This window comes from Poecilia reticulata, chromosome 21 (assembly GCF_904066995.2).
Source record: "Poecilia reticulata chromosome 21, P_reticulata-male-v2, whole genome shotgun sequence".
In the NCBI taxonomy this organism is placed as follows: Eukaryota; Metazoa; Chordata; class Actinopteri; order Cyprinodontiformes; family Poeciliidae; genus Poecilia; species Poecilia reticulata.
The window spans coordinates 14,006,157-14,025,675 of record NC_088850.1 but is presented as its reverse complement, the minus strand read 5'-3'; the positions used below and the strand labels follow the sequence as shown (position 1 = coordinate 14,025,675).

Below are 19,519 nucleotides of genomic sequence, written 5' to 3'. Positions count from 1 at the left end.
GAGGGCACAATCACACAACCAGAAAGCCAATCAAGGAGCTTATTAAACATGACACTCCCTGAGCACACTCAATATAGACGAAGGACACACGCTCTAAGGTCTTTGTGCCAATTAGGAAAATCAGATCAATCACAGCAGTCAATGTGAACCCTTACTGCCGCGCATTATCTCCTCGAGTCACTAAGCCGCCTCGCCTCGCTTTGAAAACGCATCTGAGCCCCACGCACCAGCACTGCCTGTTGCACACAATAATGTACAGCTTGTCTCAAAATAAACAAGGAAGAGACAGTTGGCGTCGACACACATGCATGCGCTCGCACTGCACTCCAGAAAGCTATTCATCACAATTTAGTAGCAGCATTAGACACTGAGGGACAATAAAACCCTGTCTAGAATCCAAGACAGAAACAAAAAACAAAACAAAAAAAAGTTTCACATTTCTCCACGAGCTTAGCAAAAATCTCAATATCAGACCTTCTGTTCGTTATTCTTTCTGAAGCAAGTCAATCACAGTCAGACTGGAAAAAGAGCGTCTGCAAACATCAGTTTTCAATTTTCAGTACCGATTCTGTATTAGATTTAGGTCTGGACTTTGACTGGGCCTTTTAACACTATGATATGTTTTGATTGAAACCACTCTATGATCTGTAACCTTTACATTGTCCGTTAAAGATGCCACCACCATCCTTCGCCACGTGTAATTTTCAGTGTTAGTTTTACCCCGCATATAATATTAAGTATAGCTGCAAGGCAGAAGGGTTTTTTAAATGTTTTTCTTTTTGCAATAGCCCTTTTACAACAAGATTTTTTTTTTTTTTGCAGCAGGCAACTCTGAGGACAATGCAAGTTTTCTATGCTGAAAATGCCAAAAAGAGTTCACAGGGGAACAGTCCTACTGGCTGTCTACAACGTCTTCACACAATTTTATGTGAAATATTCACATTACCTTAGCAGAATATACCCCATACTGCATCTAGGTGTTAGGCTTTAATTAAACCATTTGAGTTAATTAAAAGTCACCCTCAGAAATTTGTGCTTTTTTCTTCCCTTATAGGACGTGCTGGATCATCTCCTAAAATCTCCTCAAAAAAATCATTTTTATGCCACTTTTAGTCCCTGAAAATACAGGGCACCATGGAAAATATATGTATATAAATTGAAACATATATATATGCATGTTCTTGGAGGAGTTAAGCTCCATCTCCTCTGCTGATAACCCCTCTTCACTTGCCTCTCAAATCGCTGATGTAGTGCAACAGGAAAAAAAAGAAAAAAAAAGGACGTTTTAAGGTTGTGTCAAAAGCTTGTTGAGACATAGTAATAGGGCTGCTCATCTGGTGATGATGAAAAAGAGAGATCTGCTCAAAAGATCTAATTTCAGAGTCAAAGCTCGGAATGCTGCAGGCAAATCTTAAGCATAGATTGTTAAAGAGCACCAGCTCCCCCTACAGGCAGGCTCAGAGCGAGCCACATTTACAGGAGAGAATTTAAATCAGGCTCACCAGTTCAACAACCACTGCCCTATCTATGGCTGTTAATTTTTTAAAAAAATCATAAATCAAAATCTACTTTCTTCAAAACAGACAGAATTACTTTAAAACATGAGTAGATCACCAACTTCCCAGGCCTTTTAAATGTTTTTCTAAGGACAAGTTGTAAGGCTAAATGTGACCCAGAACGTCACATGACTTTGCTATAATTTGAATCATGACTTGTGAAAATACTGAGATTATTTTTATATTGCATTAAAGTTTTTCTCTCATTTCCCTTGGTCTGTACTTTGACATTTGAAGTAAATCATATAACGTTGTATCTGTGTACAGCACTTTAAATTTAACTGATGTTTAATTGAAGACGGTGTTAGGTATTGACCCAAATGGAGTTTGAGATGGCGATAGTAGCAAAGCAGTTGCAAAGAGCAGCCTGCAGCCATCTCCTGAGCTGCAGGATTGTTTTTACATTAGACGACTAACACATTGGGCCTTTTCCGACCACGCAACCGACAGAGATGTACGCCATCTCTATCAATCAACAAGAAATTTCAGAGAAATTTTGACAAAGTATTAGTCGTGTATATGCTGTTTCTAATGTGTTAAAGTGTGTTATCCTTAAAATGCTGCAGAATTTTCACTGCATTGCACATCCAAAATTGTTTTGATGTTTCATTCTCATAAATTATGCAGGAAGAAGAGCAAGGTCTCACTGCGATGCCGAAATATTTTATTTTTTCCAGAAAATTTAAGAGCAGGGCTTTGCTGAGTTGCATAGTGGACATTTAGTCACTTCAACACCTCAATTAATCTTTCTCTCTGGAGATTTCCCTTTGTGGGTTTTCCATATTCCAGTTTTCTTCTCACAGCTTATAAACACCAACAATGAGTTAATTGGAAAAACCTTACTGCCTTGAATGTTCTTAATTATTCTTATAAAAATATAGATCATACCTATTAATTTAGCAAAGTTGCCAGTCTCGTACACTTTGCTCTTCAGCATCTGCTGACCTCGCTCTCAGATTTTACCACTGCATGGCTAAGTTGTTGTCATTGTCAGTCTCTAACATTTTGCTCTGATACCAGATATATTGATGGCTGGATGATTAATCATAATTGGCTGTAATGTCCTTTTCTATCCAGCAGATGGCACAATCACACCAGAAACATGTATTATTGGGTTTTTCACGGTGACGAGTTGCTACCACAAATTTGTTAAAATCTCGCAAACTACACCGTTCAGTAAGAGGTAAATCAGGAAACATTTAACTATTAGTCACACATCACTGTGCGTAACCCAAGGATAGGCGACATACTATCCTTCTAAAAGTAACGAAAGCAGGAGAAAAATATAATAATTTATTAGCATTGTATATGAAAAAGTCACACTGCTATAAAGACAAATGACAAACTTCTATATATTACATGTCCACATGATATGTTTCTTTTGATAGAAGTCTTCAAGAGAGCTTGGCAGGTATCATGATTAAACTTGTGCAGGGTGTGGTAAGACCAAAAATGAAGGACAACCGGGATGAACCGGCTTCACGGAGCACACAGCCGACCTGCCAAATAAGAAAAAAATATGTAATTAAATGGGAAAAATACCTCACTAGTATATGCTTCCAATTGGTAATTGGAAAGACATAAGCTGAACTCTGAAGTCATATTACCATTTAAGCCAAGTCCAGCTTCTTCTGCGTCTCCGACAGTTTATCCTGCAGCCGCTTCTTCCTCCAGTCCAGGAACCTCCTCCTCATTCTGTTGGCCTGCCAGCCCGTCAAGAAGCCCACGGCAAAAGAAAACACCACCGCACACTGCAAGGTCCTCTCCGACACGTCTCCCATGTTCACCTCTGGCAGCTAGCTGTGCGTGCAGGATACCGGAAACAACGGCTTTCTACGCAACACAACGTAAGCTTCTTTTCAAAATAAAAGTGATTTTACAGCTATTATTTTTGGCTTTACTCAAAAGTCACTGACAAAATTGGGGGTAAAAAAAATACTTTTGTACTAGTATTTGGAATTATAAGTTATTAGTTAAACTGCCATTTTATAAAAAATTTAATTGAATCTGAACACTTAACAATTTTGTCACATTACAACTAACGTCAATGAATTTTATTGATATTTTATGTAATGATCAGAAACAGTCAAAGTGAAAGGGAAAGAAAGGCGTTTACACTCTTTTTTTTTTTTTTTTTTTTTTTACAAATACAAATGTATGTCATAGTCTTTTTTTAATTCAGCCTCTCTTTACCGTTATGCCCTTAAATACAATCTGGTGAACCCAGTTCCTTTCATGACCTCACCTACTTCGTTAATGAAGTTCACCTGTGTGCACTTAGTTCTCGATATAAATACAGATGTTCTAATAAGAACAGAGTTTTGGTAAAGAACAATAGTGAACAAGCATTATGAAAACCAAGCAACACACCAGATAGGTCAGAAATAAAGCTAAGGTAGGATTAGGTTATAAAATATCCACCACCCCAGAATGCAGGACCTCTTTGTTTTACAACAGATCTATGTAGTAAGCTTGATATGATTTGTTGGGAAAGTGGAGAACAAAAACATTGAGAAGTCCTAGTTACCCATCCTGTACCTTGTCTAAATACAAATAACCAGAACCATATAGCAAGGTAAAAAAACAAAACAAGAAAAACATGTTTAATCAAAAGTTAACTTTAAGTTTTACACATATGTCACAAGTTTGTCTTGCACAGCATAAGATTAAGTTTAACCAGAAGTTTGTCTTACAGCATCACATGAGAAAACTCTCAATGCTACTTAGTCTCTTTTTTAATTTTACGACCAATTACTGCTTCAGCGGAGGCATTTATGCTCGGAATTGCATCAAATGAGGTACTGTGTAACAAGAATGGCAAGCTATTAAGTTAGAATTAGACATTAATACAAGATATGATTTAGTTATGTTGAGTGTAGATGTAGTGGCAGCACCAAGTTACATGAGCTTATATTTTTTTTTTCTTTCAAATTTTAAAGGGAGTTCTTATTTGAGAAATACAGTACCACTGATCCATTGTGCTATACAGTAGTTTGTGGAGATAAAATGTTCACAGATCATTTTCTTTGTCTATCATCACTTGTTGGCTAACTTGTCAGACAACAGGAAAACCTGGATAATACACCAGCAGCTGTTCCCTGCCAGACAATTTCAAAATCAAAAATTTAAAAATATATTTGTACAATTCCAACCTGGGGAAAAAAAATACAATTGAAAAAAAAGTAAAACAAGCAGCTGAACAACTAAGCAATACTGCTGAGTTTAAAAATGATAATGAGGTAAAACATCGTGATAAGTTGTTTTCTTTGTAGATCTTTAGTGGAGCACTCTATGATTATGATTATAATTTGCTTAAATTAATGCTGCTTATGGTTTATGTTAGCTAACATTTGTATGTAGCAAAACTGCAATTCAAAGCCACTCAAGTATTGCTGGTAAGTAAACAAAGTTGCAAATAGTCCCAGTAAGTACATATAAAATGTTCAGTCAACAAAAAGTGGTTCAGATGCACTGAAAGCACCAAGGTTTCAATTTCACCTCATATTCAGGATATTGAGGTGATGTTTTTTTTTTCAGCCTTCAGTTCTCTTACAGGAAATTACTAGCGATTCTGTCTGAGCCTGTCGATGTGGTAACAGAGTTTGAGCGCAGGTCCCAGTTTCAGTCCCAGGTACTTCATCATCATCTCGCTTTTCAGCAATAAGAGTGCGTCTCCATCTATTTCCTGAAACACAAACCACATACCAGACGGATTAAAATCAATGCTTCTTTAACACTTTAAAGAGATGGTTCATAAATTCTGAAGTAAGGTCTTGTTAAAAGGTTACCCACAGTTAACATCTCATCTTAAGAAGATAATCATGTTCCAGATTTACTGGATCTTTAGGCTGAAGCTCACAGCCAGGCTGAAAGAGACTAAAACCAACGTGGATTTCTACCATCTTAAAAACCCTCCGATCTCTGGTTTATGGCACAGCTATTTTGCAAACTTTTAAACAGTTGCTACATTTGTGATGGCCTTTGTTGTTTTTTTTTACACAGGAAATGGATGTAGGACACTGCATGGCAACAATGGCTTTCCTGTTTGACGCACCTACTGAGAACAGAACATCTAAAGGGGTTCCAGACATTGTTAAAATCTATGAAATAATGTTAGCTGAACATGCTATAATATGTTTGCTTTTAACACAATCTTACTTTTATGTCGGACTGGGAACGCTTGACATGTTTTCACTGTCAGTACTTTTTACACGGTAAGATTATTAGAGACACATGGTCTCCTACCTCCATTCCCTGTGTAAATAATTATTGAGTCCTGTGTAAAAAAACTGAAGCTGCCCAGAAAACAGTTTAAAGGTTTATTAAGTAGTTTATCCAAAAATAATTTTGGATCTTTTGGAGTTTTAAGTCAGTTTGAAAGAGTAAATCTTGTTTGGTCTTAACTAAACTAAGATGCTAGAAGCATTATTTTTGGAAGCTATTATATTAACCGTCTATTACCTTATAACAAAAGGTTACATAAAAAATCCTGAACTATTCCTTTAATCGCAAATAATCAGGTAGTGAATAAACTGAACTTTTGTGATTGCCGATTAAAAGTAATTCTCAATCCGACAGTTTATGAAACATATATGGAGGTTTCTTTGTAAAAACACCTCATTACTAAAACCGGAAAACCAAAAACTAAAGGTCTGAACTCACATGTTTCCTGAAAGCCTCGGCATGGGGTGCCAGGGCTTGAGGGTCAGCTTCTTTGATGAACCACACTACGTCCTCTACACCCCAGTTGGACGGGTCCTTCCCAGCAAGACGCTTGCCCTCTCCAACGTCTGGCAAGGGAGTGAGGGCTGTTAAACATGGAGGACACAAAAAAAGCAAAAATTATGGGCCTAAGTATCATGAAAACACTAAAGACACCTTTTTTTTTTTTTGGAGAAAATAAACAAAGTACATTCTAGTCAAATGTGAGTCTTAAAATTGCTCAGATTTTCTTTTAAATAATCTTTAACATAAATAAGAAAATCTAAAACGAAGCACATTTTGAACAAAGGAAGCAGCTTTGACTGCAAGTGACAGGAAGGAAGTCGAACTGTGATTTAATACACTTCAAGAGCTAGACAGAAGTGAAAGACACCTGCAATGTGTCACGTGTTTAAATAGAGGAATAAAGAAAGGCAAAAGCTATTTCACATGCACTAATGAGAGTTGGTTCTGTTTTGCATTTCACCTTTTGAAATAAAAAAAAGTGACATCTCAAGGCATAGAGCAACACTGCCAGAGAATTCAAAATAGAAATACAGGTACAGACTTTAAAAATGATGCACAAATTGTTTAGTAATGAGTCTGGAAAACCTTAAGTAAAACAATAATTATTTATTATTTCTTCAAAACAACACTAAAAGAGTAAAAAAATAAAAAACTCATAATGAGTTTTTAAAAACCCATTAACAGCCTAAGTTGTCTCACCGGTTCTATTTCCATCCTGAAAAGTCGCCGGACTGGAAAGCTGTCTGCATAACCCTATTCTAGTGGAGCCGCTGTTGCTACGGTAAATATAAGAGGGCTTGGTTTGGTACTGCGATGCCATGATGTTGAACGCAGAGTCACTCAGATCTATGGTGTAGCGCTTGTCTGCAGGCGGGTCACAGATGAAATCATCAGGCAGGGGTGTGTCTGCTGAGAGAAGGAAAACAGGAAGTTGCAAACTTATTTAGAATCAACATTTTACTTCTTTAGTAGTGTTGTCATTTAGCTGGTTTAAAATGAACTAACCTGGAAGATGGAAGAAAAAAACTTAACAGGAGAAACTTAATTTAAATTCCTATGTGCGTAAGTAAGTCAACTGGGGAAACAAACAAATAATAAATTGAACCAAATCACCAATTTGGGTTACTGACCTTGATCTGTGCTCACATCTCAGAACAAATCTCATTCTCAAGTGTTGCAAAGGTTACTACTGAGTAACTATATATGTGTCAATTGTCTCCTAGAAATTGAAAAAGCTAGACAGATATTTTTTAACACATGGTCATGTTTGGTTTATATAATAATAAAAATTAATAAAGAAGAATAAAGACTCCTTCAACAGACTGATGAGCTGGACCGTTATTCTGAACAGCAACTGGTTGAAGTTCCCAACGGGATGTGAAAAATCAGAACAGAGAAGCCTTCCTACAAGTTGTTTTTTTTTTGTTGTTGTTTTTTTTAATTCAATTAAATATCAGAGTTGATTCAATTTTGTGGGGTAGTGATAGTTCTGGGGAACAGAAAAAGATACTAAAATTGTGTTTTTGTAATTTCCTCTGTGTATGAATATGCATGACCAAATACATTTATTTTATGGCTTTTTTATACAGAAATCAGTCTATTTCTTTATCTCAAACATCTTTGAATATTGCTTTGCCATATGCACTTTTGTACGGAGTTTCGTCTCTGTCTAAAATATGATTATCTTACTTTCCTTTCTACAGCATCAGACAGCACTATTTTGGGTTTTTTTTTTGTTCCCCCATACAAACCACTTTAATTTGCAAATATAAAAATAAAGAGCTAATCTTCAGGGCAGCTATCACAGCCCATTCTTTGTGTGGATATAAAATGGAAGAGCCACAGACAGTAAATCCTCTGTATTTGTTTCCTTTGTGTCGACCAATTTTCAGCTTGTCGATAATGCAGATGCCTTCTGGTTTTGCCCGAGCGAGGCGGTTATGGATTTGCCAGACGGCGGATTTATAAGACGGGAAACACTCCACAGAGACGCCTCTGGATTACCTCAACAGCGTGCTTCTGCAAAGGTCAAACGTATTTTATTGTATTCAGAAAAATCAATTATGAGATAAGATCTGTGAGAATGAATATGGAAGATTATGTACTAACGCACGCACACTTCTCGTATTTATACTGTACACACAAAGAACAGAACTGGCGTCTTTATTTGCTGGCAATTGCTAAATACTTTAATGAAACAGAAAAAAAAAAAAGTCAAAATCCTTATTTATTACAGGACGAACAATTCACAATTGCCTGTGTTCTACAAATTGCAGCTGGAAGTACAGGACATGTTTTAAAGAGCTTCTCTATTTAACCACACACATGATTTACATATGTATCTGGGTGGCACCGCAGAGAGCTCACTGATTCATGCATGAGCCTTTTTGCACATGTGTGCTTTTTCTCAGGAAGTCTACAGTCTGACATCAAACACGAAGAGCCAAAGGCCAGTCTTCAAAACATGCGATTCCTCCTCCAATGTCAAATATACCCAAGGCAATATTCAAATAGTTTTTTGATTTTTTTTTATAAAATGGGACATAAAAACACAGATGGATTTATAAAATTTGAATTTCCTGTTTGTCAGTTATAATTGGGAAGAAAAAAAACCCAACTCAACTCTACTTTAAATGACTTAATGGAAAAGCAGAATACATGCTTGTGTTTGAAGGTTGTTTTTAAATTAAATTATGCCAACAAGAACATGGGTGCATTTGAATTTATTTGTAATCAGACAGCCTGGCACTCGTGCCTTCACAGATCAAAGCAGACAGATGACGTTTGCATAAAAGATGGATGCATTTATCCCAATTAGAGCTCCTATCAGCAGAGGGAAAAGATGAAGGAACGAAAAAGGATTGAGAGCTCCATGTGTATAAAAAATGTAACGAAAAAAAAAAAAAGTAGGTCAGACCTGTTTATACTGAAAAGCTTATATTTGTATATGAGAGTGTGTGTGTGTGTACCTGTTAGGACCTGTGGTGTGGCAGAGTGGGGGACGATAGCAGCGTCTTGTGGGATGGACCCCATCTCAGGCTCTGGCGTGCTGTTGGGAGGAGAGCTGGCGAGTGAGGGCATCGCCATCCTGGGCTTCAGCTGCACAGGTAAGACACGTAACATGTACACGTTTGGAAATGAATTCTGCTTTTCTATAGATCCTATGGTTCTCTTAAGAACAAAACAGAGCAGACGGGATGAATGAAAATGACTGTCTTTACTTCTACACAGAACACATAGCAATGTACAAACACCTAGGGTATAATGTAGCAACACCTCAAAACTAGCCTCTAAGGATGAAGCAGATGCTGTTTCAAAATGTAATCTAGTTTTTGCACTTTGTCTGTTGGCTCCACAATCCACTAAGACTTAATCCTTCTTTTGATGTTGCCATACATGTTGGTTTATGGCAGCAGCTCAAAATGCCGAGCCTCTGACCAGAGGATCCCCAACATCACTTTTTTTCTTCTGGGCCCTCTTGTCTATCTTGTCTGCAGCTGGATTTCTGCACTGAAATGCAGTACAGCGAAACATTCTCGCCCACAGCTCTGGAAATGACTATTGAGATTGCTTGTTAGGAAAATGTTTGTTTTAGTTTACCCACTGGGGCAGTTTCACTGTCCCACTGATCAGGTCTTTAATGAGTTCAGGTCATAAGAGGTATGCAATCCAAGGAACTGAATGCTTTCCATTCTCATAAATACTTGCTCCTTATTAAGGCATTAAAAAAACCTGCGAATCCAATCTCCAGATAAGATGTTATTTTTCTTGTATTCTCATGCTAATCTTTGCTAACACTACTTAACCTATTCTGAGTTTATCAGTAGATTTAGCCACAAAAATACTCCCTAAGAATTCTGCTTAAGGAAGCTTCATTTTTACAGACAGTCTAATCAGTGTCTGCATGTGTTTTCATGTCACTGCTGCAAGTTGATGACAGGAAGAACAGCCTGCAGGAACTCAAATATGTAAAAAATAAAATAAAAAAATGACTTGATTTTGTGCCAGGTTTACTACTGTGTTCTAATTCCCAAAAAATAGAAAAGATGGAGCTCTGTAATAAACTCTTAATGAAATAGGCTGACAGAAGAGCTTTTATGATGACAAAGAAACTTTCAAAAACAAATCACATTGTGGCTCATAGGATAAAAAGAGATGGACCGACCCAAAGTTAAAGGACGGTGGGACTAGTATGTAGCAATTATTATTTAATTTATGTTTTCTAGTCAAAAAGTAGCATAAATATAATGCTACTAGTGGTTGAGAACTATGCTCTAAAATTATCTCCATATTCAAGTCAAGTCTCCAAGTCAGTTCCTTATTTTTCACAAAAGTTAACAAATGGAAATCAATCGCAGAAAAGTTCCTTTTTTTGTGAATTTGATACCAAAAAGTTATTACATTTTCTACTTAAGACTCAGAAGTACAAAAATATATATGTATTTGATTTTAGATTAAAAAAAAAACAAGTGGAAAAGTGGGGCACAGGGTAGAAAATATATTTACATTTTTGATTAATCCGGTTTACATGACCCAGAAATTGCTCTGAGCGTGAAAGTCTGATGTAATGTACTGATATGGCTGTGCTGTGATTACAAATTAATTTGATCATGATCTTATTTAATACTGTTGCTAAATGAAGAGGAAGTATTTTGTGCAGAAGGGCTTCCTCCTCAGTTCTTCTCTACTGTACCAACATTGCACTTCTACATGCTTTATAATCACAGGCGAATTGTGCAAAATGCGCAAGCCTGACCTAAAAGTTTCATATATGAAAATGTAGGCAATACTTTTTACTTCATAAAGACTTTAACACAAACAAAAGTGACAGATATTTCAACTGAATGCTTCCTTCCACTAAACTTTCCATTAACATGCTCGCATACAGCACTCCATGAACACCCAGCATTGACGTTTTGTGGCTTACCTCCATTGTGGAGCATGTCACTGACTACCTGACAGCTGGCAATGATTATGCAGGCCACAAAATGGCCAAAACATGTTTTAATTTGTTTATGTCACATTCTTTTGTTCTGAGAGAACGAATCTGGGACTTTTGCTAGCTGCATTCAGAAATAATTAATTTCAGTATATTTCGAGATATTTGTAGATCAATCTTTCAGGGATTTCACATTGCTCTACAGTTCCTTAATGTTCAGTCATTTCTCGTGCAGCCTCTGAGAGCGATAGCCTTTGCGCAGTGAAAAACACAGATTCTTTACATAGTTACATCCTGTGCAGATACATTAATAACCGCAGTGGTATTTCCCCACAGCTTGAGAAACAATTGTTTAACTCTCAAAGAAAGAAAAATGATAATTCCAACAGCTGTAATTTAAACAAACATGCCGTTAATTCACCTTAAAGCCGGGTTTCCTTCCTCTCTTCTTTGGGACCTTCAAGGGCGATAAAGAATCCACATAGTGGCTCTGGAAGTCCAGCTTCCGGATAGGAGGCCGTCCTCTCTTCCGGCCAGTTACTTTAGCCTGGGGTGCCACTATGAACTGGGCTTCCAGGGTTGAAGTTTGCATCTCCAAGCCGGCAGACAGGGTACTCATCCGACCTGGGAAAGAGCGAGATGCTCCTTAGCACAAACTGAAAGTAGCGAGTGAGAGCCTGTTAATCGCACCTAGACATGCGACTTGAACCTCCACGCACACACACACACACACACACGCTTTCATAAACACGCAAAGAGAAATGATAGGAAATAGTAGAAACAAAGCCACATAAAGCTTTGTACTCAACCACACCCCTCCCCCTCTCCAGCTGCAAAGATTGCAATAAATATCATTACTGCTCTGCAAGAGACAGACAAAGCCGTGCACACATAAACACACACACGCACACGCACACACGCACGCAGATACAGAAGAGTCTTACACAAACACAGGAAATAAAAGCGAAGCACATACACCCACAGCACCCACACAATTTACCAATCAATGAAGTGTGCTGTCAGTAGATTTGAGTGTTTGTCTCAGTGCCATTCATTTCAGTGGTTATTTCTGTTAGATTGCAGCACCTCTGCTGTATTCATGAAACCTGATGAATAATCTGAAATATTCTCTTAATTTCAACTCTGGCTCCATTGAGGCAAAAAAAAAGAAAGAAAAAAATGCATTTTTTGTGTTTGTGTGTGTGCGTGTGTTTGTTTCTGCATAAATGCCAAAGCTATCTAGATTCCACCGCAAACAAAACGTGAAACACGCACATCGTTTGTCACTGCATAAACAGACAGGGAGTGACAGAAACAGACGGACCACGTTAGGTGGTGCCAAATTGTTTTCGCTTTTCTTTTCCCCTGACTGAAACAGACAAAAACAAACGCTTGAAGCTGACCCTGAATCATCCTGAGCCTTACCTAGCACGCGCACAGCTGTCTAGTAATTCCTGACTCCGAGTGACGCTTCCCACCAGCTGCAGGTTTCCGGATACTCCCCTGACAGCTCGGCTTGTTCCCAGCTGCTCGCTCGCTCACTCACTGCTGTCAAGACACCGGCAACTCCACAAACCCTTCTCTCTTTCTTTTTCTCTCTCTCGGACTACTCCCCCCCACCACTATCTCCGCCCTCTCCACCCCAAATGCCCCCACCCCTTCTTTTTCTTCACCTCTCCTCTAACCCCCTCTTCCTGTGTGTCCCCTTTCAGTAGTCATAGCAACACGCCTCTAACATCCCGTGGCAGCCGGCAGACGTGCTAAGCTCAAAGTGACGGGTGTGTGTTTGCGTGCGCCTGTGCGTGTGTGTGTGTGTGTAGCTATAATGTAATTACAGTTGCTGCAGGGGTGTTTCTTGCCTTTACAAGGGATTGAAACCGCGCCGTGTTGTGTGCTGCAAGGCGTTTGGGTTGCAAACTGAAATCTCAGCTTTATTCACAAAGAATGAAATCCTTTTTTTAATAGAGAGTTTTTTTGGAGTCTTAGCTAACATGTTAAAGCTATTTTTGGAGAGGTCAGGTTAAAGGTCAGTTTTCCCTGTAAACATCAAATGATTACAACAGAAACCTCTCAGGATTGCGCTGCTTTCGATAAAAAAAATAAAAAAAATCCCTCTGCCATCACAGCTCACATTCTTCCTTTTGTTTGCAGGCTTCTTCTGCTTTTGTTTTAACTACCGCATGCTGATATTGTTGTATTTATAATTTAAAAAAAAAAAACAAGCAAAGAATCACAAAGGGGAAAATAACCCCTCAGGCAAGGCTCTGTAGTTCCCCTGCAGAGAAGAAAACAGGCTCCACAATTGTTATTTTGTCTTACAGGTTACAAATGTCAGGCTCTTCTTTCTAACTGATGATGTTGTTTACATTTAAATGTAAATTTTCAATAAAAGCTGAGGTTAAATTCTGAATAATTCAGGCAAACTTTTCCATGTCTACTCTATGCCATAGAGTATGTATGTCTACTCTATTAAACAGGGCTTCTTTAAACACTGCGTGAGACACAGGAAAACTTCATTTTAATAATCAGTTTCTGAAAATGTCTAAATATCTATCAAAGTTGATCAATGTGTGTGTATGTGTATATTTGGTGATGAGTACCCACTGCATCATTCATACTAAAAACACTCCAGCTCTTAAGCTGCTCTACCACCAAAATTGATGACAATAAAACACGTGGTTTAGAGACTTAAATTCCTGACTGTCTTTACAGGAAAATGGCCTGCATGCCAATTCTCCGCTGACTGATACCGTAGGAGGCCCGTGAGTGTGTGTGTGTGTGTGTGTGCACAGCGATGACATCCATTAATCAGGATAGTAATTACACGCTGAGATCCTAACATCAATCCTCAATCAGTCCTGCCCCATTCCAGCACGTCACATGGAGGCAGGCTGGGCGAGAGCAGATAATCATCTCCTAGTTAAAAATGGGCTAATATGAGAGGAGAGAGCTCATTAACGATGAGCAACAACAGCGGTGCTTTTGAAAAAAACAAACAAACAAAAAAAATCTCTGAGCTGCAACCTTGCACAATGCATCACGGGACCAAAGACTAATTTGTTTGTGGTTAATTAGCCAATTAAAGAGATCGGCGAACCTTTAATCTTTTATTTTCACAATTAAAGGACATTGGTTTGTTTTTGCAAAGGGGAGAATTGCAAGAGATGTCAGGGAGCTGCTGGTGTCACAGTCACAGCAATGCACCAACAGTTATTAGCATAACTTAATCACTGGCTTCAGGGAAAAGAGATCAGCGTCTTTCTGCACCTATATGCAGGAAAAGGAAACAGCACATGCAAATGGTTCACTGAATTTCACACACTCTCACGCATATGTAACTAAAGTTACATGCTCATATGTAGGCCTATTATAAAAGCATATAATTTATGTAGCTGAATTTCAACTCTCAAATTCCCGCTCTGAGATGAATACAAAACTATTTTTTTAGGTTTTTTTTGGGGGGGGGGGGTTTGTGCTTTCTAATCAGCGTAATATATGAGCAGACTCCCATTGCCCCCCTCTGAATTTTATTTACAGCAAAGGCAGGGCGTTGCTATGACAGCAGTCGATTAAATAAGACCCTGCTCCAAAAGTCACTCAAGAAGGTGTGAATAAGTACACGCATAAACAGGAACGAACATGCATTTAATTAATTCAAAGTGAAGTTATAAGAAATAAAAATGTTTTTTTTTAGGTATACTAAGTTGATACTGTATTGATGCAATCTCCTTACTTTGTATGCAGGCCTCCGGGTCTGGGCTTCTCAGTCTCTTCTCGAGCGTCTCTGACTCTGCCTCCAGGTCGACTAGGTGCCAGCAGCCCCGCCCCCGGTGGTCATGGTGATCTAGACGCAGACGCAAACGAACACCCCCCTTGCCGAGGACGCCGGGAGGCAGCCAGGTCACGGGAGGTGAAGGAGGCGGAGCAGCCAGTTCCCGGTTGGAGTCGGCGGTAGTGAAATCACGGCCACCGCGCAGTCTCATGCCCTCACAGTCCACCGGGGAAGGACGACGCTCATCACACTGAATAAATGACGGGAGGAAATAATAACAATTCATTAAGGCTTCTACAAATTAATTTGAAATCGTTTCACCCCTTTGTGTTTTAATTAGTTTAACGTCAAATAAAACGGTGAAGGACAGAACATGAACAAATAAGAACAATGAGAATGAAAGATGGGGAAGAAGTTGTTCAGAGGTCACAAACAAACAGGAGGCTAATGGTAGACAAAGTGTTGGAAACAATGTGTGTTTAGGACAAAAAAAAGGAAATGGAATTTGGCGTCCAGGGAGCTGGTTAAAATTAACAAGCAAAGCTTTATTCTCCTTTTTGTATGACAGAACAAAAGCCAAGCAGATGTGGGAAGGAGGAGATCGGGGAAAATATGAAGCCAAAATCCCATGCTGTAAGCAAATCTTATTTTCTGCTAATTATTATTTATTTTACTGAGGATAATCCTTTGCAATTTTAGCCTTTTCTGTCTTTCTTCAGGGTTAAATTGGATTTCTGTCATTATTCTTGTTGAAATGTTCAAAGAGCTCTAACTTGTTTAATCACAGGGCATAATTACATAGAACTTCTATATACGCATTAACACAAAAGCGTCAGACATTATCACCAAATAAAATTTGATAAGAGAGAATGGGAAGCTATATTATCATGGAAAAAATATTTTTGTGGAATTAGCTGATTTAAATAGCAGTCAGAGATAATAGTGTAATTATGTTTTCTGAATAAACACATTTCCATTTAACCACAGTTTTCTAACAATGTAACAATGAGTTTTAATTTAATTGTGCTCCACTCTGCTGCTCTGCTAGATTTTGCTACCAAATTTGGAATGCTAAGGTTAGCTTAACGACGTTAGCTTAACATTTTGACACTGAAAGTACGGTTTTTCTTAACTTTTCTTATGGTTGTAATTTGTAATTTGTATTAAGACAGAAAATACTCAACTCTTCTGTTTCATTTGAGTGTAAGTGATTGTCTAATGTCACGACATGCTTGTCCAGGTGGAGTGGATGCTGGAAGTCAATGACTCAATGCGCTCTGCTGGGATTCCTTGGATAGAAACATTCTTAAACTAATTTGAATAGTGATCTTAATGCACCCATTTGACAACTAAGACCAAATGGAATGTATGTGTAGTTGAATTGAAATGACTTTTTTCGTAAAGTGCCTCAAGATGACATTTGTTGAGAATTCATAAATGAATAAACTAAATGGAATTGAATTTAATCATTTTGACTAAATTAAGAAAGCAGACTGCTGGCTTTTGAGTGGAGGGGCTTTTTAAAGTGCCACTTGAAGTCACTCTACTTCTGCAGCTACTCTTAGAAAACAAGCACAGTGATCATCATTGCTGTGCATTGAAGGGCTTCACATGCACAGTTTCCTACTTTTTGCTAAGGAAGGTTCGCTGTTCAATCACCTAATCATTACGTGCATCACTGTCTGCTAATGAAAACATAACATTTAAGACTAGAATATTACAATAAAACTGAATTCAGGAATGTGGGCTTGTTGGAAATTGTTTATGCGTCTTAAAGGTTGTTAATTTGACAAATGAGCTTAATAACCACATATCAGTTGAAAACAAGTGTGCATATATAGTATAATCATGTTTCTTGTCAGTCAGAAGCTGAAAGGTTCAATCACTCACACCAAGAAATCTAATTATTTATTGGTCATTAGAAATCATTAGATTTACATATATTTTACCAATATTCACTGGTAAAATAATGTTGTAATTTAAAATATTTATTAGAATGAGCTTCCTCTCCCTCTGATCTTTGCTGTGATTGTGGGAGGGTGCTATTGAGATTATGCAAACGTCAAATTGTAATTTGAAAAAAAAAAAAGTCTTTGCATTTCTAATGAATGGACTTAAAGCAGAAAAAGCCAATTATGTCCATAAGTATTTTAATATCACTGCATGTGACATATCTACAACTTAATAAAATGATCATTGTTCGCATACTTAGAAAATCAAATGGCTTCATTTAAAAAATATAGTATTGCGTTGATATTTAAATTACTTTACACGTTGCAGTTCATACATTAATCAGAAGCACGGATGATTGAAAACTCTGACTTCAGTCAGTCTAACAAATGCACACGTCAATTAAAAAAAGATTGCAAAGTTATTTCTCCCTTACATGTTTCTTAATGTAATTAATTTATTTTCTTAATGTAAATAATGCAGCGTGTCCGTCGATGTAAACAAAAATGCATCATGGCTTTGGTTCCACTATGCTATTTTTATTCACCTTTCTCCATGTGGTTGATTATGGTCGAGGCTTCCGAGGCAGCGCACCGCAGGCCGGTTGGGTGAGGGGCTGTTAGCCGGAGCATGGAGCAGCAGGAGCCGCAAAAAGAGCGCAGGGCTCCCGGTCCGCCTGGCTGGATGAGCGCGGGTTCTCGTCCTCTGCAGATGCGGCAGGGAAGCTGCTGAAAGCCGGTGTTCGGACTCTGTGTGGGCGGGAAACGAACCGCAGTGTCACCTTTCTACAAATTAAGAAAACACGCAATGCGAAAGCGTTGACCAGAGTTGGTCTCACCTGGACGCAGGTTGATAAGTGCAAAACGATCGTTTATGGGGGGGATTTTGGCGTGGCTGATTTTCCTATCTTGCTCAAAAGCTGCATCGTCGTTTTCACCTTCCCAGAAAACAATGCTGTGTAATTGAAGTGCTTCAGAGTTTAAAGTGGCTGAATTATGTGGTTAATATGGGTCAGGGGCAGCATAACTTCCATTTTATCGTTACAGAATGCCCTTCTTGGACAGACACCGAGTTGTTATCTAAAAAGGATATGTCAACCAAATTGTTTTATCTTGGAAAAACTCTCGTATACATTTGCAAAACGTACCGAGAGGGAATTCCCACACCTGCGAAGCCGTTGAGTCCCCAACTTATTTCCTCACATGCGAGACATAATGAATTAAAATAAGGTATCAACCATAAAAGTGAATCTAAATTATTAGACACAGAGAGATTGAGCCTTTATTTTAGGTTTGATTGTGGATTATGGAATATAGTTAATTAAATTTCTGTCTTTCTAGAGTTATGAGTATTAGGTAATCAAAATACTGCCTGGACAGCATCCATTCAGAAATACATTGTCACTCTCCTCATTCCTAAAGTAGCTGACAGAGTGCATGTTGGTGGAATGTTGAGTGGAAGGAAAAAGGATGACTGGAACACTCAGTTGTTTTAAGGATTGAATCAGGGAAGAGTTTTGTTTTAATCAACATTTGGTAATCCTGTCGTGATATTTTAAACCTAATCTCCAACTGTACGCCATGACAAGTCCGGTAGTTTGACAGCACAAGGGATATTTTCTTGCACGAGGAACAATTGTAAAGACCAGATCACAAGTGAACTCGTTTAAAAGTTTTTATTTGAAATGATTTTAAATACAAATCATATATATATATATATTTCATTTTTTTTCCCATTTACAATGACAGCTTCTTTGTAAACAAAAGTGGCAGATCAATAGTCATTTGGGTAGTCGCTTGTCCAAACTGAAGCGGCCTGCGGGCCAGTCACCTGGATGCGGTTGGTTGTGGGAGGAACGGTGGAGCCTCAATGCAGCGTTTTGTTTAGATTTCCCCCCCATGCAGCACAATTCACCGATGCTACATTCTGTTGCAGAGGGAAGAGTATCATTTGGTTTACACCTGCTCTGACCTGTAACAAAATGGGGAATTGTCTAAGCGCCTGTGCTCTAGTGACGGAGCATGACCTTTGAATATTCAGAAATTCAGATCTCCCACGCTTAACATAACAAAACCAAAATGCACTCTGGAGAAAAAAAACTAAACAAAAAAAAAAACAAATGTACAGATTTTCTTAGTGAAAGACTGTAAGAACTAAAACTGCAGTTACAGTTTACAGAGCTGTGCTAAGCAGCTCTGATTTTCCTTAAAACGTCTACAAATAAAGATGAAAACACAACAAAACGAGACTGAATACATGCTGTAGCTCCAAAATAAAAAAAGGAGAAAACTTTAAATGAAAGACAGCTCCATTTGCTTTGCACTCCTCAGGTCTAAAAACAAGAGTCAAAAGTAAAGCCGGTTCTGCTTTATGGTAAGAAAAACATTTAGTGCGAAAGTAAATTAAATTCCAACAAAAATTTGTTTAGTTGTGTGTGTGTGTGGCAGAAACATCACATTCAAACCTCTAAATATTTCACACACAAAAAAAGGAAAAGAACCAACTCCTCACGACAAGGTGAGTGATATGCAACCCCAACAATGTGGAGCTATATTTTACTCGAAATAAACAATA

At 38.1% G+C, this 19,519-nt stretch overlaps 2 protein-coding genes and 1 long non-coding RNA gene across 4 annotated transcripts; 1 reads left to right on the top strand and 2 right to left on the bottom strand.

Annotated features, from left to right (window-relative positions):
• Nucleotides 1-2,835: 2,835 nt before the first annotated feature.
• LOC103457679 (mitoregulin) lies at nt 2,836-3,392 on the bottom strand. Its single transcript, XM_081602294.1, has 2 exons — nt 3,164-3,392; nt 2,836-3,055 (listed from the first exon to the last, which is right to left on the bottom strand). Exon 1 carries the CDS (start codon nt 3,335-3,337, stop codon nt 3,167-3,169), a length of 171 nt encoding a protein of 56 aa, XP_081458420.1. The 5' UTR covers nt 3,338-3,392; the 3' UTR covers nt 2,836-3,055; nt 3,164-3,166.
• Nucleotides 3,314-19,115, top strand: LOC145549690 (uncharacterized). The gene is made up of 3 exons (XR_014085537.1): nt 3,314-3,403; nt 8,177-9,391; nt 15,024-19,115. It is a non-coding gene; the product is annotated as an uncharacterized LOC145549690 (long non-coding RNA).
• Nucleotides 4,133-17,620, bottom strand: scml4 (Scm polycomb group protein like 4). 2 transcript variants are annotated; one of them, XM_008397998.3, is made up of 7 exons: nt 17,493-17,620; nt 14,957-15,245; nt 11,645-11,847; nt 9,254-9,383; nt 6,984-7,193; nt 6,219-6,364; nt 4,133-5,241 (listed from the first exon to the last, which is right to left on the bottom strand). In XM_008397998.3, exons 2-7 carry the CDS (start codon nt 15,204-15,206, stop codon nt 5,119-5,121), a joined length of 1,062 nt encoding a protein of 353 aa, XP_008396220.1. In that variant the 5' UTR covers nt 15,207-15,245; nt 17,493-17,620; the 3' UTR covers nt 4,133-5,118. The 2 variants fall into 2 exon arrangements, with proteins under 2 accessions (XP_008396220.1, XP_008396218.2); XM_008397996.3 differs by having other exon boundaries at nt 6,984-7,190.
• Nucleotides 19,116-19,519: the final 404 nt, after the last annotated feature.